Genomic DNA, 26,532 nt, shown 5'->3' with positions numbered 1-26,532 from the left:
GATTTTCTTTTTTGCTAAGATTCTGGGGCTGCTTATTATTGTTGTTTATTGGTTTAATTGCTATAGCCTAGTTCCTGCTTTTCAAATTTTTTTTAAATGGTTGGTACGTTTATTAATGTTTTTTATAGTGTAAGCTGCCATGAACATTGCTTGAATAAGTTGGGGCATACATGTATATTGTAAATATAATTTATAATATTAAAATATATTATTTCCTTCTTTAGTTGCTTTTTATTGTATATTTTTATATTTTAATTTAATTAATTTTAATTAAGGATGTTTTAATGCCCCAATAGAATTGTTTTTGTGTATTTTAACTATGTATTGATTTTATAGTTGTAAACTGCTTAGAAGCCATATTGGCATATAAGCAGTATCTAAATATATAAATATATGAATAAAATGCCATTATAGCTAAAGTACATTACAATCCTACAATCCTTCCAGTGTATTTTCTCTCTGTTGCTGCTGTTATTCATGAACATACACTGTCTTCTTTACATTGAATTGGTGGGAATGTGAGTGCGGTCGGGTGAGGGAACTCTGCTTTATAAATCCATACAACTCTTTAGGTTAGAATGGACAATGCAAATGTCTTTTTAAAAACTGGGTGGGAGGGAAGCTAGATTTTGCTAGATAGCATAAGACAGACAAATGCTGTTACGCTTGGGGGGGGGGGGATGAGCTAGGGTGTATGCTTTGTCACAATATACATTTCCAGTAGGGTGATGCCAAATGTTTGCTTGTTTCTGTGGAGGGAGGTATGTGTACAACCAGTGCTTTCAGAGGCAATAGGAAAATTGCATGAGAAAAAACCCTGCCAGCGAGACCCTTCTCCATTTTTCATGTCTGTTTGGTAGTCGTGGAACTTCTAATCAACGGCTGCTTCAGGTTCATTGTTTTATTTGCCCAGGACTTCATTCTCGTCCACTACAGGATTTCAGCCAATCAAGAATCACATAATGAACTCGCAAAACACAATGTGCTGTGTAACTAGTCAAATTTTGCTATGTGTACTTATTTCTGAGGGCAAACAAAACTGAGAGTGAACATACTGCTTCAAGGAATTGTCTCCTGGGTGATCCCAGCCAATGGGGAAGATGAGGACAATCAAACCTATTCAGGGTTTCCTGAACACTTTTGTTCCTTTACCAGCATTCTCTGAAAGATTATTTCCCAAAGGAGGGACACCTTTCAGTAGTGGTACAAATGTTTGCAAAAACTGCATTTCTTGCTGTTCTGCTCATGTATCTGTTGCTCCTGCTTTGTTGGTATTGAGAATAGAGAAAACTCAGTCAAACAATGATCAGACAATAGGTCAGTGTAGTTGTTAGCAAATGTCAGTTGTTAGGCAAGAACTCATTTTCTGTGCAATGTTAGCGCCTCCCTTCCCCACTGCAACACGCCTTTCCTTCCCATTTTCTTGACAACCGAACGACTCAACTTCCTAAGGTTTCGACTTCCGAAGTCGACAACCCTGGAAGTCTTTTCGCTGTGCAGAAGCGGTGTGCGCGGTCGGCGCATGCGCAGAAGCGCAAAATCGCGCTTCGTGCATGCGCAGAACAGGCGCTTCGAGAAACGAAGATGGCCGCGGAACGGATCGTCTTCGTAAGTCGAGGTACCACTGTGTGATACTGTTTTGCCTTGTGCCCTTTTGTATCCCCCCCCCAATCCTGTTATTCTGAGCTGCTCAATTTCTGCAGAAAGGGATGAAGGCAGAAAAAGATGCAGATGACTAAATAGACGAACACCTTTATGGATCCCGTCTGCCCTCTTTCTTTGAAACATTTTGCCACCATGGGCAGGAGACTGAATTTCAGTGACTGAAATTGGAGAGGAACTCAATACACAATTGTAGCAGGAATTTCACAGAGTAACCTATCTAAAAGCCCACTAGTGGGCAGTGATTAAAAACACATTGAATAATTATTTCAGTTCCACCTTTGGCAATTCACTGCATTCTTGCATGGGTTTGTTATAAAATTAATGTAACATATATGTTTCTGTACTTTTTTGCCAGTGCGGATAACCAGGTCTGGTCGGATTCAGAAGGGCAAAGAGGCTTCAACCAGAAGGAAGAAGGAAGGCAAAGAGGGAGAGAATGAAAGAGCCAGACGTAGAAGAGAAGAGGAGGAGAAAAAGAAGAAGAAGCAATTGAAAGATGCGACAAGACAACTGAAAGAGGCAGTGTCAAAACACCCTGAGAAGAGCAGCAGCCATGCAGATCTCCCTTATACTGGGAACTATAGTTACATTTAAATGCTTCTAACTTTTACTGGTACAGCTCAGCTGTAATTTGATGTGAAAAATGCTAATAAGGGAGGATGGGGGAAAAGGGCGCTGGAAGATATAATCAAAGGAACTTTGCATTCTTGTGTCAGTACTGAAACCCGCTTACATTATTTAAAGTGAGGTTGGGTAACGTGGACGTAGTAGTGAAATATCTCTATCTTTCCAAGGTCAGTTCTTCTATACAAACATAAAACCAAAGTTTTTCACATTTAAAGAATACAAAAATAAATAAACAGTTCAAAACACTTTGATTTGGGATTAGCTGGTAGATCTCCTGGAGGTGCGACACAGTGGCAGCAAGAGGGTAAAAACCTGCTTGCTTTTCAGCTAGTGCCTTCTTGTTCCAGACATAAAGGGCTTTAGTTTGTTTCTACCTGGTGGCAATAGGACTTTTGCCTGCCAATTGTGTGTTCTCAGTGGAAAGTAGTCTTTTAAAGCAATTTAGGCTTCACAGACCAGAGCCTTTGCCTATGGTGGTCTTTTTGTTCTAAGAACTGGCAGCAGTAGGAAATGTGTGGGATGAAATCTTTCACACATGTACAATTAGTAGGGAGATAAATGCAGCTGGTCCAATAAACGGGGAAGCAAACTCGGGTTCCAGTCCTTAATCCAGTGAGCATTTACTGACTCAAGCTGTGGAATCTGAGGGAACAAAGTGGAAGAATCTGGCCCAGATTACCTGTTGACGTTAATAGGAGAGTATAGAATTGATCCCAATATCATTCAGTAGTATTAGTTTAAGTGATTGAGTTGAAATTGTGGACTCTGTTTGAGAGGTACCTCAGCAACTGTATTAGTGACCTGCACTGTTACAGATCCTATTGCAGTCAGTGGAAATTTTTTTAGAGGTGGGTTGGAAGGCTCGGCAGGTGCCAGACATGAAAAGGTCAGCCACAATAGACTACAGAGTTATTATGCTTACCACTGATTTCACTGATATGTGGTCCCTATACTACATTGTTAAATGGAAGAATCTGTGACCTGATTTTTTTGTGTGTGTCTGACAACTGGTTTTAAATATTGCACAATAAAAATAATTCTGAAATACCATTTCCTCCTCGTTTTTGTAGTGAATTTAAATGAAGGACTACAAGGCATGTTTATATCAAATGTTCTATATGCGTGCTGTTTCATGTGAAATAATTGCGTTCTAGCCCATGTTCAACCCAGCGAACACATCGGATTGCTATGAGCCAGGCTGCTTCATCTGCTTGATAGCATTCAGACAATTTAAATCCATATATATCTTTATTTAATGGCATTACAGATTGGCAATTCATCCTCGTTTGGGATGGCAGTTTGCCTGGTTGCTTGTTTATTTGTGTATAAGTGATGGAGATGCAATTTATATAACATGTTGCTGAGGCCTTTGTGGCGTGGATTGGCTGGATGCAGAGGAGTGTTGGGAGACCCCAGCCTGGGGGACCCCCCCCCCAAGATGAAGAAGGCTCAGAGCCAGGGGATTGGTGGTGGGATGGTGATGAGTGGTCAGAGGGAGAAGATGGGGGGGAGGTGTCAGAAGCTGAAGAGGCAACAGGACTTAGTGAGCAGGAAGAAGCTGGGGCAGAGGGAAATTCAGACTCGGAGGCAGGAGAGGAGGGGGCCAGGAGACTGCTGCTGAGGAATCAGGTAGTACCTCTTGGTAGCTGTGCTGGGAACAGGTTTTGGTTGCAGGCATATTTTCTCTGCAGGGCTGTTATACCCCTGTCTACACCAACCAGATTTATGTGCATAAACCTCTTTCCACACTTGCATCTCTGCTGCTAGATGTGAGCAACTAAATCCAACACAGACCATCCACATAATGGATTGGGACAGGTGTACAATTGTTTTCCAAGTAGGCACTGTTTATCTAGAAGTGCCTCTCCTCTGGTTCTCTGGACCACTAAGCATGCTTTAACAGTTGAACGCCAATCCTAAATACTGTACTCTGACTAGTGGTCAGAATTGAAATTACAGGCACAATTTGAATTTCAGAATGGCAGGCAGGAATGGCAAGGAGGGAAAGAAAGGGACTACTGAAAAACCATGTGGGAGCTCCAAGTGTTTCTTGTACTGTACTCCAGCCCATACACAGGTGGCTGCTGTCCTGGTCACACCATTCTGGATAAAAATACATTTTGGTGTCTTGTCGGTTACAACATTCAGTTATAGGGAGTTAGAAGGGCATCACATATTGGCGCACCACAGTAACTAGGTGGCTCATTGCTGTCAAGTGTCAGCATTAATGGTGCTATCCTAAATACACTTACTAAGCACTACGGCCCATCAAAATTTAAACTTGCTTCTGAGTAAATGCATAGCAATACTAATCAAGATGTAGCTATTTTAACAGTATACAGGAATGGCAGATCATTCTTTGTGCTATTATCACCAGCGAGTTGACGAATGCTTTTTCATGATGCTAGTCTGGCACCTTCTGAAAATCGGTAAAAACAGAAGAAATAAAGCAGCATGTTGTTGCAAGGGACATTCATATAGATTTAAGTCTCCAGCCTTTTTTATTTATTTATTTATACAAGGATTCAAAGAACATAGTTCAACAGTGCAAGATAGTTACAGGAACTTGGTAACCAAAAGAAATATATAAATGGCCAAGAATGCCAGTAAGTGAAATAAATCTTAATTTTGCAGTTAAAAAAAAAAGCCAAGGTGTACTCTGGATATATTTGTACCTTAACTCCCTAACAAGCCCACCAGAAAATTATAGGTTGTTTGTCATTTGTAAATGATAAATATCAGTGCTCTTAAAGCCTCTATTGACCCTCAGCCCTCCACTGAAAAAGACATTATGGCACAAAGAAAAACCATGACAGGTTTCTGACTGACAGCTTTGCAAAGGGCTTAGGTGTTATTTAAATATGGGATGGCCCAACTGCGTATAAAAATCAGGATTGAGCAAATGAGCGCTGAAAACTTCCACCCCCCTCACAGCCTGCTTCCTTGCAGCATTGCCTCTCTCCCCAATGTCATGCTTTCCTCAATTGGGCTCTCATACGGGAAGTCAAGTTGGCTGGGAGGGAGAGGCTTTGGGGAGGGAAGTGGAGGGCGGGGGCCATCAGTCCCTATTTGCACATTCCTCTTAGAAAAAATATTTTCACACAGCCAATTTCTGTTTCAGATGTCATGTGGCAGGCCGAGTTAAAAGCAATAGAGTAAACACACCGGGCCCTACTTCTCTCATAGTTTGAGCCCAGGACTGTGTTGAGTTTACGGCTCTCCAGCAGTTTGGCAGAAGATTTTCAATTAGGGGTGGAAGGAAATGGCAGCTGTTTCATTTTTACCTCAATGTGTATAGCATTTCATTTCTATTTTTTACCAACAGAACGCTACATATATAATGCTATTTGAATGTGGCACTCCATTCTCTCCCCTCCCCCCCCCAGGCATTTGAACTTAACGTTCAAAGGAGGCAGGATATTTGCTTTTCACGCCTCATTTGTATTCAGAATTATTAAGAATGGCCTAAACTGAAAACAAAAATAAATATAATAGATGGACGAGATCAATAATGAAAGTGGGGTGGTGTATTGTTCTACTTACAAGGGACTGAAAATAATATGTGCAAAATCAGGTGCTCTTTGAAGCAAAAAAATTCGTTCTGGCATCAGACTTCAGTAGCGTATTTTCAACATTCTGGTGATGTTTTTGGCAGCCTCCAATACCGATGGAAGTGATTAGGAAATTAATTTCTCCCAGTGTTGTAGAAAAACAAATAGGGCCGGGAATGGGAAAGATAATTCATTTGAATTAATTTGCTTGCATTAATTCATGTGCCACAGTACTAGAATTGCTTCCCTGCTAACTCTGCACGTTTTATAACTGATGGCGGCTTCTGTAATTCTGCCTTTTTGAATGCTGTCGTTAAGAAATGCATTTGTCTTTGATGCAGAAAAGAAATGTTTTCAACATTTATGCAAAGCCCCTATCTCTATATATTAAACTTTAAAAAATATGCTTTCATAATCCCTGTGTCCTAAAAGGAAAGTCATGATATGAAACAAAGTGAATTAACAGCAAAGATGGTGTCAAAGGCTTCCTATCATTCAACAACATGAATAGGATTGGCCTTTCTATGCTAGATATTTTTGAAAGAGGGAAAAAAATAGTTTATGGCTGTACCAAAAGAACCCAAAGCAGAGAACTATGTAAGCACAGATGTTTTGACAGTGAAATACATACGTGAATCTGTTGGTGTAGATATGTGGTTGGACAGCCCCTCTTTCCTCCAACCCCATCCACCTTGATATCAGACAATACTCCTGGCAAATATGTAGCAGCAATCAGAAAATTAGCTGAAGTGAAGCAGTTTTACTAAACAAGGACTAGAGAACATAAGGTTAACTATGCCGATGTGAGATGAAATAAGGTAGCAGCTGGTTGACTTGGTGACTCAAACTATGGCTTTGGTCTGCTTTCCATCGACATAATTGGTGGTACTTTGGGCAGGTTGTATCCACGGAAATTCCCTGGGTATTTGCTAGTATATGATTGTTCCCTGGGCCAAACAATTAAGTCGCCTCCAGGCGTGGCTAACAGGATCAGTATTAATACACAAAGCAGTTTCTTTGCATCATCCCTTTGGTCTATTAATAACGGGAAATTTTTCAGCCTCAAACTGAAAACAATGCTTTCCAGACAGAAATCTCCCCATGCATATTTCTAGCACAATGTTGCATATTACAATTCTGTATTGCATTTAATCAATTTTGAATGCTACTTTCAAAGGATCATGCAAAACTTGAAACTCACTCTTAATTCATTTAGATGTAGGAGAAATACTAAGTGGCTTCAACCACTAATTTTAACAGAGGTATTTGCCAATTAAAGTAATTTTGTTCCAAATTCCACCATAATCACTTTGCTAATCTAGTATACAGGAAGGACCATTTGCCACTTGCTTAATGGAAAATAATGAACTGACCCCCCCTGTTACAGCACTCGAAAGGTTTTTAAATTAAAAAAGGTGTATTGTTTTAAACAAATGTAGCACATCTTTGGCTACAGCTAAATAAGAATATGAGATACTTGTGTGTTTTATTGGAGTCAATAAAAATGATGTGGCCTTGAGGGTCATTTGTCCTTTTTACCTATTACCCCTATCTGCCAAGATCTGTTGTAGGCTCCTAAGTGTCTCGTTGTGGCAAATTAATAATAAAAAGAGGTAAAGAAAGAAGGCCCCAGCATTCAAAGAAGACCAAAAAAGAAAGGGGAGGGGGGAAAAGACCAGTTCTAGCACTGCCAGGTCATCACAAACAATCAAGAACGTTTTATCTCCCTCATTTTGCCAAGATGAATTAAATATAGTCCACATTTTTGGCAAAGTTAAGACCACAACCACCCACAGTCTCTTTCACGGCTGCGCAAATGAGTTACCGCCGCAGGTACTGTGCTGCAACAGCAGCCAGAGAAAGTAGCAAAAGAAAGGAAGAAGGCAAGAGTATGTTGCTGCTATTTCCACCAACACCTTGTCCAGACTGCTTAGGCATTGGGTGTGTCTCTGGCGGCCTGGTGCTAGCGCTCTTGGACAGTTTTTTGCCGCAGATGTCGTCAATGCAACTATCGCCGCTTCCAGAGCCGCTAATGTCATCACCTAGGCAAGACAAAAGTTCAAGTAAGCTTGGCAGTCCCAAAAGAGCTGGCAAATTAAACCACACCATGTGCGCATTGCTGTTGCCATAAAGCCAGTGAAAGCAAATTTACAGCAAAGGAAGAATTTGGAACGCAGTGAAGCAGGAGTGTATGTCTCACCTCACCCTTGTTAAATGTTGCCCACATTTAACAAGCCACCCAAAAGCTGGTGGGGGAAATGGGATGAGTGGACCAAATTCTGTGCAGAGCCTTTCAATCCACATTTTTAGCAAACCGAAGTTGGACATGTTCTCATTGTTACTGTAGTTACAAGAGGACTTGAGCCCACAGGCTCCTAAGGACTAATTACAGAAAGGAGCAATATTTTGAACTACCATCTTGAGCTACAGCATCTTCCCAAGCTTGAAGCCCCTGCTGCTGCTGAACAGACAGAGGAAAGCTGGAGTTTGTCCACTGAAATGAGGCATTAGGGACTGATAGGGAGAAGAAACCCTGGGAAGACACTGGGTAATCTCAGGTGCACAAGTCTTGGGAATGCCTGTATAAAGATATGGATGTAGCACCCAGCACTCTAGGGAGGGAGGAGTAAAAACACCAAGTGTTTCTAACTAGATCTCTTGCACTCCAGTTCTTGGGTGTCAGCAAATAAGGGCAACACTTGCAGCAGCCAACTTGCCACTGCTTCTGTGCACTGGCCCTATATTAAGTATGGAGTAACAGAATTGTGAATTGAACCTCTTTGATGTTCTGTTGATTTCTGAACATGGAATCCTGCAGAGCTTTCTTTCAACGGCTAATCATATAAATCATATAAGTATGCATAATACAGATTGTGCCACCTCCACAGCACAACACTGTTGCCTTTTCTCAGCTCCGTACTTACTTGTGTCCTGAAAATCCACGTCATTCCCATTATATGCGTTGCGCAGTCGATTTGTCATAATCTTCAGCTGCATGATTTGCTGGCGAATAGTCATGTCTGGTTTAGTAATGTCTACCTCAACTTCTGGGTTATTGATTTGATTGGCTAGTCCGTCTCCCATCACATCTGGAAGATACCTGCAAAGAGCCATGTGTGTTCATGCAAGAAGCCAACTTTAGGGTATCAAACATTATCTCAACTGATTTGACACGTTGGCACAAATTCCACTTGCCCTCTGCCTCCACCTGCTATATCTTGGCTTTATGTCTGTCCCCAACCCTGATTAAAGGCATCCTAACACTGCTAACATGGGACGCGGATGGCGCTGTGGGTTAAACCACTGAACCTAGGGCTTGCCGATCAGAAGGTCGGCGGTTCGAATCCCCACGACGGGGGGAGTTCCCGTTGCTCGGTCCCAGCTCCTGCTCACCTAGCAGTTCAAAAGCACGTCAAAGTGCAAGTAGATAAATAGGTACCACTACAGTGGGAAGGTAAACGGCGTTTCCGTGTGCTGCTCTGGTTCGCCAGAAGCAGCTCTGTCATGCTGGCCACATGACCTGGGAGCTGTGCGCCGGCTCCCTAGGCCAATAACGCGAGATGAGCGCCACAACCCCAGAGTCAGTCATGACTGGACCTAATGTTCAGGGGTCCCTTTACCTTTAACACTACTAAAGAACCCTTCTAAAAAGAAATACTGGTTCTAAATTGGTGTTTAGGGGTGCCCTTAACCAGAGATGGTGTGTGTGTGTGTGTGAAATATCTCTCAATCCTGTGACTGGCTCCTTAAACTATGGCTCAGCATTACGTCTGAACCAGGTGCAGGGAATAACACCAGCAGCCATTTTTTTGCCCATGCAAATGTGGCGTGTTTATGTGGGGCTCAGTCTAAACAAGGAAAAGGAAAGGATCCCAATGACTACTAATGTTGACTCCCTCGACGAGGCAAACTGTGCCTTTTCTCTCTTATCTACCCCATAATGGGGTGCATATTTACAGATTACAAAGCTTCATGAAACTGGTGTGTGAGTATACTTCACCCTGCTGAACTTCTGTCACATTTTGACCAGCCTTACCCGCTTTTGGCCATTCCATTCCAGCACCTGTCCTCATTCACAGAACCAGAGGAAACTTTTTCATTGCAAAGTGTGCTTGGGAGGGCAACCCAGAAGTCCCTTATTTCTCTCAGCTTCACTTTGGCATCTGAAACCTGCCAGATGGAGAAGAATCAAAGCTGAAGGAGGAAGGTATTTTAAAGTGACATTTTGAATGCCAAGCTCAATCATGATAAACTGATCCAGAGTTTGTGGGTTCAAACACTGGGCAGTTTGTTAATCCACTTAAAACAATGCAGCTCTGCTATAATTGCCATAGTTGTTTTTTTAGTACACAATTCAAGACAGGCTACTTTACCGAAGCTGCTATTTCATACAGCAGAAAGCTATCAACACAACATTTATTTAAGTTCTCCCAAGAAAAATCAAGAGAAAAGCTCTCAAACTCCTATCCTGCTTGTGGGCTTTCCACAGGCATCTAGTTGGCCACTGTGAGAACAGGATGCTGGCCTAGATGGGCCTTTGGTTTAATCCAACAGGCCTCTTCCTATGTACTTATGATGGAGAAATGGACAAGAGCACCCAGAATGCCAGGCCTGGGAACAGAAGCACTAAAATGGTAGAAGAGTTTGGCAAAGGAGGAGAGCGGGTGAGTAACTGTCAGGATGTACTAGTAAGTTGAAGATCAACTTCCTTCAAGAAAGTGGCTAGTGGTGACTACTGTAGTAACATTGATGTGTGCCAGTAAAAAAGGCTGAGTAATGGCTAGCTGGAACAAGAGTTAGAACTTCATTGACATTACTGAGAGAGGTCCCAAAATCAAAGGGAAGGAAAGGCCACTACAGTTGTATGTCAGAAGTCAAACGGAATCCATTCCGGAAGTCCGTTCGACTTCCAAAACGTTTGGAAACCAAGGCGCGACTTCCTGCAGCCAATCGGAAGCTGCGTCAGACGTTCGGGTTTCAAAGAACGTTCGTAAACCAGAACACTCACTTCCGGGATTGTGGTGTTCGGAACCCAAAACGTTCGACTTGCGTTCGGGATCCAAGGTATGACTGTACTCGGAACTATCCCATTTATTTTCATGTTAGTTTATTAAATATTAAGTTGCAACAGTGTTGCAGGGAGGCTGTAATTTCACTCAAGAGACAGACGGTGCCTGTGAGTGCTTAAGTGGAAGGAGCAAAGCAGTGGGCAGCCCACATTTCACTTTGTCCTGAAATTATTATGAGTGGAGTATCTCAAAAATGCCAATGGCATCACCTAAAGAATAATTAAACCAGGAAGACGAGCTCCGCTTGTGACGTGGTGTTGGGGTTAGGGTGTCAGACTGTGACGGGGAATATTGGATTTCCAGCCAGCAGCCAACCTGGAAGCTCTCTGTGTGACCTTGAACCAGTGCTATTCTAAGCAATAGGCCACACAGATTGTTTCCATACAGAAGCATTTGTAAAAAAAAGTTAGAACTAAATTCCATACTCACAAGTTTCTCTGAACTAAGCCCTGAAGGTTTATCTTCACTGACATACTTTCCCCGCCTCTTCTTTTCCTCAGCACTGGAAGCTTTTGAGTTGAGTTTGGGGTTTCCACAACCTTGAAAGGTCTGGAGAAAATATACGAAACTTAACAGCAAAGCATTTATCTAATAAGTCACAGCTGTAAAATATGTCCCTGTTAATCATATTTCTTCCTAACTTCGCATTTGCTCACACATACCAATTTTAACACAATAGTAATCCAATTTTCAGATATCTCATTGCTTTGGGGACACAGGAAGCTGCTTTGTACTAGTTCAGACCATGGATCTGTCTAGTTGAGTAACTGGCTGCAGATCTCCACAATTTCAGGTGCATATTTCTTCCAGTCTTACCTGAAGATGCCAAGGATTGGTACCTTTGCATACAAGTCATATGCTCTGCCATTGGGCTAGGGCTCTTCACCCAAATCAAATCTCAGTTGAGCTGAGCTGATTTTATGTATCATTTTATGTATTTTATGTATTATTGGTTTTCTTTTTCTTTTTTTGCTGGTCTATGACCGTAATAAAGATATTATCTATTATCAGTTGAGCTGCAATTGAACCAGTGAATTAAGGATTCCTCTTAAACCGATCACTATGTTCTGCAGTGCATCTCCCAGATACTGTTCTAAAGGGAGACCCATTCTGCATGATGTTGGAATTGGGCCTTTAGTGATCTTACCCTTTGGAACTCCCTCCCATTATATACCTGGCAGGCACCTTCTCTACTGCCCTTCCAGCACTTGCTACGGTAAATATGCTTCTCTTTCAAAAAGCTTTCTCAATAGAAATCTTTACCCCCGATTTTATGTATGTGCTGTTGTTTTAAACTGCTGAGATATCTATAATTGGTGGTTGTTTTTAAGGGAACAATAACCCCTCCACTGCTGTAACTTCCTTTTAAGAACAGAAAAAGGGGATTGTAGAAGAACAATCCTTTTAAAATCTGGGATTCTGATGCTGCTACCAACGTGAGATCTCATTTCTGTGTGATAATTCTGTGTGACAGCTATCAACACTCTAGCCCACACTCTTGCTGGCTGTGCTTTCAATTGAATGGTCAACTGGGCTTTGGGTGCTCACACTGCAGAAGACAACAATCTGGCTAACTTGCCCTGGAGCAGAGTTTCAGATTAATTGCATTATAATGATAGACAATGTGGATGTCATTTATGGTGCACTTTGGCTCATATCTGTGATTTACAAGGTGAGCCTACTGCCTTGCTAGCCATTTCTTTTTAATGCTTGTATATAAAATATTCTCAAATTTGTTTTATGAAGAGAGAAATGAATCTAGCTTCATCCCTGCAGCTCACCCATTTATAGTTTATTACTGTGGTTATTACAAAGCAATTCTTTTAGGGGCATAAAAACATGCAAGAACAATGAAAAATACCTTCTGAGAGGTATAGATTCATTCGTCCCCCTGTGTGTGTGCTCTCTCTCTCTCTCTGAATTGATGGCTCTATTTCTGTGTTGAATTAACACTGTATTTTGTGTGGCACTGCTGTTTCCTCCATCCCTGCTGGCCTATCAGTGACTTATCTACTTGCCAGTCAGTTCCCGATTCATTCTCCATCAGCACCTGTTAGTTACAGTTCTTAGGAATCATGGGGAAAGCAGCTGGGCTTCAGGAGCACAAATTATTCCGCTGTTAACATCTGACTCAGTTGGATGGGGAGCTGCAGAGTTTTAGGACTGATGAAGGAGCGAATTCCCTCCATGCAGGGCTAATGTATCACTTTCTGCTCAGAAATGCAGCTGCGAAAATCTTCTGAAATCAAGGAGGATGAAGGAGAGACAGCTGGGATTCTCAGGGGAAGCTGGCCAGCTCCTATGGCGGAAGGGCTCTGGCAAAGATGTGCAAGTAAAGAAGACAGGCAAGATAATCAGGCTATCTCTGCCTGTCCAGTACTCATGCAAGGAACAACCCAGGGCCTAACACTTCTAATGTTGTTCAGCAGAAATTGTTGGAATTCTCTTGTCGTTACTTTGCCTGAGATGGCAGATATGAAAATGGCGGAGGCCAAAAGCTCCCAGGGCATGATCTGAAGGCTGAAGCTAAGCAGGACTGATACATGTCTTAATGGCAAACATTGTAACATGGAGGAATGATATAAATACATACAATAAATTAAATACATACAATAAATTAAATACATACAATAAATTAAATACATACAATAAATTAAATACATACAATAAATTAATTATCGCTGTTAAGTAAACTGCATTTTCAGCTTTTGCAATCTGGCTTTTACCTTGGATTTTATAGATTCTCTGTTCTCCTGCATATTTGAAATGGCTTCTGCAATCCTGGTATGAATTGTACCAATGACTATGTCTACATTGGATGGGCCATCAAAGCGGTCAGCCACCAACAGCAGTGAATCTATCAGGGTAAATAACAGACACCATTTAAGAATGCACCATGCAAATAATGTTTCAAAAACCTATGTAATCATTACCGGTATATATACCAGGACTGGGCATGTAGGGTATCTCAATGGGTTGTTCTATATATTCATTTATTCCCAGGGAGACTGTGAGTCGTGTGGAATTTAGCCTATAAGGAGCACCAATTTTATCCCCACATTCTTATGATTACAGTATCATATGCACTAGGATTTTTTTTTAAAAAAAACATATTCCTTTTTCATGGCTGAAGCATGGATTGAAGTCATAACACCAGCCATAGCTGTCAAGTTTTCCCTTTTCTCGCGAGGAAGCCTATTCAGCATAAGGGAATTTCCCTTTAAAAAAGGGAGAACTTGACAGCTATGACACCATCGCCCAAGCTTGTCTTCTTCTTCTTCTTCTTCTTCTTCTTCTTCTTCTTCTTCTTCTTCTTCTTCTTCTTCTTCTTCTTCTTCTACATCTACATCTACATCTACATCTACATCTACATCACCACCTTTACTCCAAAGAGTTCCAGGTGGCAGGCATGATTCTCAGCTCCAACTTTATCCTCACAACAACCCTGTGATGCAGGGTCAGGCTAAGAAAGCGTGTGCCTGGCCCAAAGTCACTCAGTGAACTTGATGGCCGAGCAGGGATTTGAACCTGGATCTCCCCAGACTTAGCCACTATAGCATGCTGGCTCACAATACCATGTTAGCACTAAGCTGTACTATGTCTATTTCTCACACAAACAACTTCATTCAGTGGGTCTCCAGAACAAGCTTAAACCAACAAAAGATGTCAAGCTCATGGGTTCAAGTATCAGGAATTAGACTCCATTTCATCCTCCTACCTGTACTAAAATTAACCGATTATAACAATGGTGCAAACGAGGAACAACAACTTGCTTTTTAAAAGCCTCCTAAGGTCTTGCAGAAAGGGTGGTGATGATTACTTCTGTTGATTTATTTATTATTATTTATTTATTATTATTTATTAATTAAATTTGTATACCGTCCTACACCTGCAGATCTTAGGGCGGTTCACAACAAAAACAAACCCGCAATATAAAAAACACAAAATACAGAAAAAAAACAAAGACAACCCAATAATTCCCCCCGTGTGTTAAAGCACATACTTATTGCCACAGGGCTCACAAGTTAATTAATTAAGGGGAAATACTGCAAAGCTAGCCTAGTCTTTTCTCCCTTGGTGATTCCAGCAATGGTCCCGTTCATTCTGCTGATGAATGCCACTCCTCCTAAATGTCTGTATAATTGCAGATAGGCACAGAGCTTTCGGGAGAAAAAACAGACATTGCTGCTCCCCAACTGTGATTCATTTCATTCAAATTTCTCACAAGGAAATTTTGTCATTTGATCAAAACAATGGTGGGTTTCGAATGGCCAAACGATCATCCAAATTTCTTTCCCACCACCATGCGCATGCATGTGTTCCAGGCTCTTTAGCCCATGCTTCTGTTTGTTCTCCTCAAACTACAGAGAGAGGCAAGTTCAAGTCCGCTGAGAGCGACACAGTTTGCGTAACCCTGTGCTAAATGCTGAATCTGGGATCTTCTAGAATGAAATAGCTTTTTACAAGGCCACTTTGCAAATCCTTAGCAGTTAAAAGTGTCCAGGCCCAGAGCATGGGAAGCCGAGACGCAGGTATGCACTTAGTCTACAGGATGAAGTGGTGCTTCAAGAACATCTACACATATCGATAGGTGTTTAGAATTTAGTGCAAAGGGATTGTGAATGCTTCTATCAATTGATCTGTTTGGTCTCCCAAACTGCACTCTATTGATTGTTACATGCAAAAGACCAGCCAATGTGAAAACATGTGCAATTGCCGGCTCTTCTTACCAATCAGGTTCTTCCATTCAGGGTCCAGGTCTGCCTGATTGGCCAGGCAGCCTTTCAAGACATTGCGGCAATATCCGTTGCAGGGCTTTACGTTGGACATGCCCCGGCAGTGCGCACAGTACATCAGCTTCATAATAGCCCGAGTGCAATATTGGCTCAGTGGGACCTTTAAAAGAACACAGCCATTATTTCCTAAGTGCCACCAGAAAAAGAAAATGAAAGGCAGCAGCAGCAGCTGTACAATATAAAATACAGGATAAAAGAGAGCAGAGTCCTGCCTGCAGATTTTTACAATCTAAATAAACAAACAGACACAAAAAGAAAGCAGAAGGGATTTGGGGAAGGGGGGGGGATGAAACACACACACGGCAATCTGTACAATTTGAAAACAAATCCTTGTGCTCATTAAGCAGAACAGTAAATAGTTTACTATCTGAAATTCATGGGTATGGCTAAATTTATCTCAAATTTAAGTCTATCATTAGAGCTGAGCCGAACGAAAAACCTCTCAATGTTTCAAATTCTTAAATGTAGAATCTGACTATAATTTGACCTTGAAAATCAACGCTTTGAGTCCCTAAGTCCTGTTGCCCACTCTAGACTTCTCTCTTGAGGGTTTCGCCAGGTATGAAAAAGCAAGTGTCGAAAGCTGCCGGCTACTAAATACTGTTAAGAATGACAGCAATGACAAAATGTTAAATATCATTCCGGGTAATGGCTCCAACTGTCACAAAATTGTCGAACCTAAATATCAAATACTGTCAAAAGCCAAACAGTGACATAAAATACCAAGTTTCAGAGGTAGCTGTGTTAGACGCCTGCAACAAAAACAACTGAGAGCCTCATGGGACATTAAGGACTAACAAGAACGAGTGTAAAGTCTGAGCTGCACAAATCAAGAAGTGCACACTGCTTCACACAGACAGTTGTCCACAGTTTATACCTGTGCTCAGTGCAACATGTGAATGATGGCTTTAAAAGGGGCCTGGATGAATTAATGGAGGAGAGGCCCGTTATGTCAGCTAGATGGGGAATCTCCATGTTTAGGATCTGCAAGCTACAGAACACCAAGGCTGGGGCAGAACCTTCATGCCCTGTTGCAGGCTCCCAGAGGCATCTCTTTGCATTCACCCAGACCACATAGGTTTCCAAATTCAGCTAGGGACACACAAATGCAGTGCTCCTAGCTGGACTGGCACTGGATTGAGGCATATGTGTCTTAATGCCTGGGATTAAATTTGTCGGAATCATTTCAGTCCCCTCTGCTGATCACTGGGTGGCGCTTTAGTCCTTCTGTAAATAGCAAGGCAATCAAAGGATAATAGTTTCAAAGAACAGAAATTAATCAACCAGAGAAAAACAACACACACACACACACACACACACACACACACACACACACACACACACATCCCACCTATTAATTTTTTTTCTAAAACACCAAGACTTATTAAAAATGTTGACATGCAAGATTTTCATTATTTTCATTTGGCATTATTGTGATGTCAAGTTAATGGCGCCAAACAAAAACAGTAATGCTTTAAAAGTGGGGACTGTTCAGAGGAAAAGTTTACAGAGCAGAAGCTCCTTCCCTTTCCCAGCTAACCAGTCTTCTAGAAAAAGGCCTGCACTCAGCTTGCCCTAATGGAGAAAAACAAAAACAAGACCCCGTTTCCAGAAGGGTAGGAACGTTAATCTCTTGCAGCAAAAACAGTTAAGAATCTCTTGGCATCCTAAAGTCTAACAAATTTATTATGGCATATGCTTTCATCAACTATGGTCCACCTCATTAGGAAGAGAACGTGACCACTGGCACATGAGAAACACACCGGCCTAAAGAATCACTGTGTATAAGTAGTGAAAATCATTCTGTGTGTACAACAAAAAGCAGTAGCAAGAAACTACTTGCCTTTAATTTGTTCCTCTTCCTCGTGCCTTATTTATGGTTTCTTAACACTGCCATGTTAACAGTTTTCAGTTACAAGTTGGCTCCCAAGAATGATTATTATGGAGATATTTTAAAAGAAAAGGCTTGGTCTTTGTGGCAAGTTTAAGTCAAACTTATTTTATTTTGCCAGCATGAGCTTTCATAGACAACAGTTCACTCTGTCATACACTTTCATTTGGTCCCTAGATGTCCATTTCAGGATCTGATGCAGCAGACTGGAGTCTACAAAAGCTCACAGAGTTAAAATAAAACAAGTTAATCTTGAAGGTGCTGCAAAGATAAAAAGGCTTTTCTTTTTTAATAAACAACCAAATGCTCAAAACCTGAATTTCCTATGGAAAGAATGTCTGGAAGTATTCTAGGCATGGTTTTTGATCAGCTTGACCATCACCAGGTGTGGAGACCAGCAGGCAACCCTCTGGCGGGGAAGCAACCCACATGTATTTATTGTTTATTTATTTGGGACTTTTTTTTATTCCTGATCTTCAGCCAAAGGGCTTTCAGAGAGGCTAACCAAGATTTAGAAGTAAAAACAACTGGCACAAGAGCAATAAAAAGTATATTAGTACCAGAGCAGGTTAAAACAACAATCTAAAAACTTTAAAATCGAAAAAGCCCTACAAAACTAAAGTTTTTCTCACCTAGCACTAAAAATACATCAAACTCAACACAGGACAAGTCTCCCTGAGGAGATCATTCTATAGTCACGAGAGTCACACGTGAAAAGTCCTTACCACCTCCTTTCTCGTAAGTTGGGGCAATGTTGGCATGGGGTGGAATGTGGGTGTTCCATGTTGCTTCAGCGGTGTGGGAACGAAATATGCTCCAATAGCTCCCATGCCACCAGCCTAATGTAAAAGCGGAGACCTGAGAGTCTAAATGGAATCATGACATGCACCAGCAGACTACAAAACAGAAGAGGGAACTAGGATTTACGGTACGTGAGTTCCCAGAAAGGGTTTTGGGTATATTGCAACTGAATTCCAAGAAGATTTAGAATATTCTTAAAGACTGAGAGGGGAGGGGAGGGAAAGATTGACAAATACCCCCAGTGTGCAGCTGTACAAACAGCCTAAAGACCAGTTCCACCTGAAATGGATTTCTGTGCGCATGCATCATGCAGAATCCTCTTCAGATCTATCCCAGATACGGAAAGGCAAGTGCTGGAATTGTTCCACGACAGTTCTGGTTTCTAATGTAATCCAGCACTAGTGTACAGAACAGATTCCTGGGGAATAAGCTGTTTTTTCAGTTGTACATCAAAGCCCAGAACACAATGTGCAGGTCAGAGCATTCCACAGAATTATCCAGACACTCTGAGCTGGCGTCAAAGTTTGGAGCAAGTGCATGGGAAAAAAAGCAGTACAATTGCTAGATCACGCTCTCAAACATGGAGGTATCATGGATTAAGTGAAACTCCTGGTTCAAACTGAAGTTCCTCGAGAAGACAGATATGAAACATAGCACTATTGCTTGGTGTTAGAGTACTTATAAACTGAATAGTTATGGTATGGCAAACCCATCAATCCGTGCAGCCTTCAGTATTCCTTAGGCTTGCTGGCTCTACGATACAGAGTGAGGTACCGTAACCACCTCAGGTGGCAGCAACATCAACCCACTACAATTCCTTCTAAGCCTCCCAGTCATTTTCCTCTGTTGCCACATGGTCTGTCTTGGGCCCCCTAAAATGACTTCATGCCTCATGTGCAGTGCTGAAGGAAGGTTCAATCACCAGTCAGGATGGCATCCGTTTGTGGAATACTGGCGATTCCATCGTGTCCTTCATCTTAGGCAGTAAAATGTATTGGGCTAGCCCTGGTAAGGATCCTAATACTTTCTTGATTTAGGTCAAATGGGAGACTGTAGAGTGGAGAGCTACTATATCAACTTGCATTTGTCCTGACATAAAGGGATCTCAGTCAAACAGTAATTTCATCTACTTGAATAAAGAGTCCTAATCAAGTTCCTACAATGGATGCAACCACAAAGCAAAGATTTAAATCAGGGTTTCAGGACCTTAGGGAAATATTCTGAACCTAAACCAACCACACCCCCTATCTAAGCGTTGTGGTATCATTGTTTAAGAAGTTAAGATTCATATCAGTCCATGCTTCACATGCAATGTTCCTCTGCATAAGTCATTATTTGCCATTTGTACTGAGAAATGTTTCCAACTGCAGCCATTAGCATTCCTCAGGTAGTATTTGATAAATGCAATATACTGTAGCTCCCTCATGGTTCCTTATACAACTCTTAATTGACTGTGGTTTCTCAGACTGGACCGTTCAGTATTTTACAAGCTGTCCAGGCTGTTGTTCCCTTTCCTCTATGTGCAGCGCTGGATAAACAAGGAAGAGGATTCCAGCAGCCTGTAGCAGCACTGTGTGAATAGAAAGCAACAGCACATGGTGGTGTACCACTGGTCCCATTTTCAGGGAGGATGTGCTTGGAAGATGACTTGCTGGTCCTTGCATCCTGTTGCTAGGAGGCAGAGGGAGCGTCCCTGAATGGTTGTAAGAACTGGGTCCAGCAAGACCAAATTACAACACTCTTTGACTCTCCCAACAAACAGCCACTGGGCATGGCCCCTCCATGGGTAAATATTGGGGCTGGAACAAAATATGTTGGGAATCTAATCATAATTAAGCATTAAGAAATCAGCTGGTCTTGCTCGGTCTCTGCCTACTTTTACGTAGCAGGTAACCTCTTTCATCACCAAATTATGCCAGAGAATGTCAGCCCACTGATTCCTAATTTATTCGATGACTATCTATCACTAGTTTGGCTACCAATAAAATATGACATGCTAAATACCTTTTGTAATTATTGGGTTCTCCTCCATGCATTCAATGAACACATGTGGATGGGGTGGAAAAGATGGCATCACATTTGCTGCCTGTGTATGGAAATGGCTTAAGTCTTTATGGATAGCTGTAACTTCACTGATTTCTCTTTTTAATTCACAAAACACATTTCCTGTGCACACCAGCAGTCACAGCAACCCCCAGCATGCAACCACACAAGAAAGGTCATAAATGGAGGACAGGGGTTATTGGGTTGATATTTTTATTCTGATTATGTATTTTGTGGTCTTATATTTTGATTTTATTCTGTGAACTGCCCTGAGCCTCCGGGTACAGGGCGGTATATAAATTCAATCAACCAATCAATAAAAACATGGGAAACATGTCAATATGGGGTATAATGAAGTCAAAGTTGAACAGACACATCTCATTGCTTCTAATATGAGAGAGAGTTCAGCATACACATAAGCCTTTCCTACTGCAGTCAGTGGAACTGAAAAGTGTTGATTAGGTAGATCATCCTCATGACATGCGGAAAGTGCTGCTTTGATCCAATTAATTGTTTTTAAAACATACCCCACTCCCATTCTGAATAGCTGAAATATTTCTGAAAATGCTGCTTTTCACTCAAATAACTGCCAAGTAAAATTTCTCTTGCTAATTCAAAACTGATGAAAAGTTACGTAGGCAGGAATGGAGAGGACTACCTCAAACCAAAACACTCAGTGATCAACATAACAATTATCCGATTAAAGCCTGTCGTTTCTGGGTGCATGGAAATCAGAAATCAAGGACTGTAGCCAAAGCAAAGGATAGCAAGATTTGTTCCATTTGTAAACAACCTGGTGCAGTGTGAATGCAGAACATGACAGCAAATGGCTTTGCCAAGCACCATCAATCCTGTTCTTGTAACCGCATCTGCTGAAATACCTAGGTGTACTCCTGTCAATGCTACTTCCATTAAGACAAAAATTTCATGAAGATCAGTTCATACCAGGTCAAATCTTCAGGATTGTGAAGGCCTTTCTAATATCACTTGACAACTCAGTGAAGAGAAACAACAATGCAATCTTTATGCAAACACAATTCTCCTAAAGTTTCTTCCTTATGGTCTCACTCAGCAGCAGTCGCTGCAGATAAAATCTGGCAAGTGGGCATCTCTCTCACTGAGATGTGTTCCTACATGCTTTCGTTGAGCAGGTGTGGAGGAAAGCTCTGCCAGACGCTTGCAATCTGTCTTTACCTTTTAATTGAGGGGAATTAAAGAGGCATTTTCCAAGGGTCATATTAGGGAGGGATCAGTGTTTAAAAAAACCACCTTGTTCAGACCTGTCTAAATTTCCTAGTGAAGAATTTCTTTGTTCATACGCACAATAATCCTTTGGGAATGAATAAATAATTGAGATAAGTAACAGATCAAGGCAAATGTAATCTGATATAAAATAAAAAAATTCCTTCAGTAGCACCTTAAAGACCAACTAAGTTTTTATTTTGGTATGAGCTTTCGTGTGCATGCACACTTCTTCAGATACGTTCTTAATATACACACTTCATTATTTTCATGCCAAGGTATTCTAACTAAGGAGTCAACCAGAGGTTTGCTGTTCACTTCAAATGCACAACAATATATTGCTTTCCTGTCTTTTTGAACAACTGACTCGGAGGGAGAAGGGCAATTACAGGCAGTCTAACTTTGACATAGACGCAACATATGCTCAAGGAACACCTACCTTTTTGTCACTTGCCTGTCAAACTTGATGTGCAAGCTCAGCACCATGCTGACCTAGCCAAGTGTGTAGACCTGGCATCATGCAAGGTGCAGTTACCTCTTGCCAAGAATAAATTACCACCTGGGTTAAAAATATAAACCAAAAGTATTTACTAACAGACATATTATACAGTGGTACCCTGGTTCTCAAACAGCTTAGCTGTCGAACAAATCAGCTCCTGAACGAAGCAAACCCGGAAGTAAGTGTTCCAGTTTGTGAACATTTTTTGGAAACCGAACATCCGATGTGGCTTCCACTTGAGTGCAGGAAGCTCCTGCAGCCAATCAGAAGCCGTGCCTTGGTTTTCGAACAGTTTCGGGAGTCAATCAGACTCCCGGAATGGATTAAGTTTGAGAACCAAGGTACCACTGTACTCTGTCTGGCAAATACAGCTGTCTGTTTCCAACTTTCTTTTACCTTCTTTCACTATGTCCTACTCTGTCCTGCCTCCAATTTTGAACTGCCTCTTGTTGGGTCTTTAAAAATAATACTTTCCTCAATGGATAGCACTCAAGAGGAATGATGGGGAAAGACCCCAGGCTCGTGTGCTTCTCTCTACATTGAACCCCCCCCCAGATACATAGGGGTCTCTGTCTGCAATGTCTACATATACCCTATCCATCACAAGGATGGGCCATTTCACTAGTTCCTACATTAAATAATAAATACATTAGGATGGAACTCATTAAAGGAGTGTTTATACCATCAAGAACACTTGTGGGTTGCCAGTTCATGGTCTGTAATGATGAAAACAGCCACCACCGAAACAGATCAGAAATTCTTAATGACTCAAGGGTCATTTTCCTCACTTTCAAATCACTTCAGCCTTTGTTAAAACTTCATAAAAGCAAATTAGAGAACTAACTAGTACTCTACATCACTTTAAACTGCTTGAAGTAACACCAAGTTGGGATGGGATTTAGACTGATGCTACAGCACATGGAGAGGGAATATTTAGCTGCTGTGATCCTCCCTCTGCATAGAAACAGTGAAACTAAAAAAGCTCCCATTGGCACGGAGATTCTCCCCGTCCCTCTATGGGGGTAGAATGATAACTTCTTTCAAATTGTGGCAGGAGAGGGAAGGGTTAAACCTCCCCTCCTAATGGTCCTAATCTTGATCAGCCTCCCCTCTCTTGATTTTAGTTAATACACCCTGATGTCAAGTCAGGCAACACATTTAAGGTGATGTGTAGTTAAGCCCCTTAAAGCTGCAATCTTATGCACACTTGTGCTCAAGTATACATGCATAGGATTGCCCTGTTAGTGAATTAATGGCCTGTCAATACAAGGGGACATAAACACAAGAGTACACAAAACAGAATGCATCAGGATGTTGTACTGATATTTGATACAGCATGAAGTTGATTTCAGAGGCTAATGCAACAGAAGCACACCCCTTGGTATAGCATCGCACCTTGTTTCCAATAAACACTGACATTTCAAGAAGGCTGTCACCAGCCATTATTGCGCAGTTACGATCAGTACCGAGAGATGCACTCAGCATCTCTCTGAGATGTGCCTTAAAAGATGTGTGGTGTGTGTGTGTGTGAGAGAGAGAGAGAGAGAAAGAGGGAGGGAGAGATGTGGGTTTCCCCTGTTAAATCCCACAAAAACTTGATTGGCTGTGTGTTTTCTTGTTGAGTGGTCAGTTGCAATTCGGGGCATTTAGAAAAACGCATGTCCCATCTAGCATGGTGGCAGAACCTTAAACTTCAGAGAACTCATGATACATCACTTAAAGGGACTAATGCGCCAAGGTTTTCTGTCTGACAGATATTATCAACGTGCAAAAAAAAGGAAAAAGCCAGCCGATATTCTATGGAAGAGAGGTGCACCTGGAGATAGCGATAACAGCAAAGCATCATAATCCTTTGCATTTGAAGAGTGATTTATTTCCCCCCACACCCTACCCTGCTTTATCCAAATCAAAGATATAAAATGAATGTGCATGTGTGTGCACAGCAGAAATACATTTAGATCTTCTTTATCACCATCTTAAGTTTCCCGCTTTAGATGCAGTTATTTAGCTTTTTGAAAGAGCTTCTAAATATAGCCTTAAGAAGTGGCTGTTATGAGACAGACTTGAAAAGGACATACCAAAATACACCAGCAGCACAATGAAGTCATAATGAATTCAATGGGGGCTTACTCCCAGGTGTTAAGACGTTTTGTGACCTGCTTTCACTGTGCACTGCTGCAAGAGAGGCAGCACCACCCAGCTCCTTAAGCAAATGGGCAGTGCTCCCCCTCTGGCTGCACAGCAATGTGAAATCTATAAAATTGTGTGATATCATCTTGTTCACTACATGATCTCCAATCGACTAGGATTACACAGTGAGCAAAAAAACAGAAAATGATTCCAGAGGAGGTACAGTAACAGAGAATACTGTGGCTGTGAACAGCCACCCAGAAATGAAGATAATAAGGTATAGGGGGATGTTCCTACCCCTACTCCCGTTATTGCTTTTGGAAAAGTTACGTTGGCTCAGCCCTAATTATAGCCCATTTACATTCTTCATTTTCTGCAAAACTGTCCTTGAATAAAATAAAATAAAATATTTCTTCCAGTAGCACCTTAGAGACCAACTAAGTTTGTCATTGGTATGAGCTTTTGTGTGCATGCACACTTCTTCAGATACACTGAAGAATATATATCTCAGTATATTTGAAGAAGTATGCATGCACACGAAAGCTCATACCAATGACAAACTTAGTTGGTCTCTAAGGTGCTACTGGAAGAAATTTTTTTTTTATATTTTGTTTCGACTACACCAGACCAAAACGGCTACCTACCTGTCCTTGAATACAAAGAATAAAAAAAATTCCTTCCAGTAGCACCTCAGAGACCAACTAAGTTTGTCATAGGTATGAGCTTTCGTGTGCATGCACACTTCTTCAGATACACTGAAACAGAAATCACCAGACCCTTATGTATAGTCAAGAGGGTGAGGAGGGGTAGTACTCAGAAGGGTGGTGGGAATGGGTGGTAAACCAGGAGTGGTAAACCTGTTGACGGGTGGTAAACCAGGAGTGGTAAACCTGCAGGAAAAAGCAAGGGGTGAGATGGCTAAAGAAAGCGTTATCGTGTATAATGAGATAAGAATCCAATGTCCTTATTCAGACCAGGTCTCTCCATGGTTTTAAGCTTGGTAATGAGTTGCAATTCAGCAACTTCTCTTTCCAGTCTGTTTCTGAAATTTTTCTGTAATAAGACAGCTACTTTGAGATCTTGTATAGAATGTCCTGGGAGATTGAAGTGTTCCCCTACTGGTTTCTCTGTCTTGTGATTCCTGATGTCAGATTTATGTCCATTTATCCTTTGGCGTGAGAAAGCAAACTTGGCCTTAGAGAACAGGACCAAGAGGCAAGACAAATGATAAATGAAAAGATTATCATGAAGGAGAAAATGTGCTCTCCAAGCATCACGATAGGGCTGTAGTCAAATTAGATGTGATGAGTGGAGAGGAACCTACAAAACGGTTTAGTTTATAAAGTCTGCAACAGACTATAATATTTTTCTATTAATCTGGAACATCATTTTTAAATAGCATATATCTTCCAACAGAAGCCTGGTGCTTGACCAACTCACTTCCATCCTAGACAGTTTATCATTGGGACACACACATTTTGCCTGAGCTAAAAATATACTAGAAATGGGGGGCGGGAAATGCACAGTTCATTTCATTTGTCTATTCAGACCTCTGAAAAGGTGGCAAGACTGTGGTACAAAAAACTGATCTCCATAGATCAATACACCTGGAAGGCTAAGGGGAAATTATCACTCTAACCCTAAAAAACAATCAAGTGTACATATAAATGGTTGAATTTGACCAAACTGTGGGAGGCAGTGGAAGACAGGAGTGCCTGGCGTGCTCTGCTCCATGGGGTCACAAAGAGTCGGACACGACTAAACAACAACAACAAATGGTTGAGGGCACCACTGCATGCTGGGTTTTTCCACTTGACATAATTGACAAAAAAGTATCTTGCCTCTTCTGTAGGTTTGGTCTATTTCACTTAATTTTGCCAAACTACAGATATATTTAAGGAGATACAGTGGAAACCTCGGGTTGCGAACCTGATCCATGCGGGAGGCACATTTGTAACCCGCAGCATTTGCAACCCGCAGCGCCGCGTCTGCGTGTGATGCGATTTGGCGCTTCTGCGCATGCGCAAGGCACGATTTAGTGCTTCTGTGCAAGCACCGGAACCCGGAAGTAACCCACGGCGATTGCAACCTGAGGTATGACTGTATGGAAAATAGCTTATCTTGTGAATAATACAAAATACTTTTTCAAAAGAAAGCTTGTGCAAATTCAGTCACAAAATCAGAGCTGTTGTTAAGGAGAACCTGACTAGCAGTTGTA

General features: G+C 41.5%; 2 protein-coding genes across 3 annotated transcripts in view; one reads left to right on the top strand and one right to left on the bottom strand.

The window, feature by feature from the left end:
* ANKMY1 (ankyrin repeat and MYND domain containing 1) overlaps positions 1-3,356 on the top strand; it is a 31,517-nt gene extending 28,161 nt beyond the window's left edge. Inside the window, exon 18 of one of the 2 annotated variants that reach the window (XM_060274570.1) lies at positions 2,021-3,356. In XM_060274570.1, coding sequence (XP_060130553.1) covers positions 2,021-2,259 — 239 coding nt within the window. In that variant the 3' untranslated portion in view covers positions 2,260-3,356. The remainder of the gene's footprint in view (positions 1-2,020) is intronic. The other variant, XM_035133997.2, reaches the window with a different exon arrangement.
* Positions 3,357-3,422: 66 nt separating this feature from the next.
* The window catches only part of GPC1 (glypican 1), a 197,955-nt gene continuing 174,845 nt past the window's right edge, over positions 3,423-26,532 (bottom strand). The window contains exons 4-9 of the mRNA XM_035132470.2: positions 15,643-15,808; positions 13,639-13,769; positions 11,342-11,461; positions 9,880-10,013; positions 8,768-8,943; positions 3,423-7,885 (exon numbers count right to left, since the gene is read on the bottom strand). Coding sequence (XP_034988361.1) covers positions 7,665-7,885; positions 8,768-8,943; positions 9,880-10,013; positions 11,342-11,461; positions 13,639-13,769; positions 15,643-15,808 — 948 coding nt within the window. The 3' untranslated portion in view covers positions 3,423-7,664. The remainder of the gene's footprint in view (positions 7,886-8,767; positions 8,944-9,879; positions 10,014-11,341; positions 11,462-13,638; positions 13,770-15,642; positions 15,809-26,532) is intronic.

This window comes from Zootoca vivipara, chromosome 5 (assembly GCF_963506605.1).
Source record: "Zootoca vivipara chromosome 5, rZooViv1.1, whole genome shotgun sequence".
NCBI lineage: Eukaryota > Metazoa > Chordata > Lepidosauria > Squamata > Lacertidae > Zootoca > Zootoca vivipara.
The sequence above is the reverse complement of the archived record's forward strand: the minus strand, read 5'-3'. Positions and strand labels throughout refer to the sequence as shown.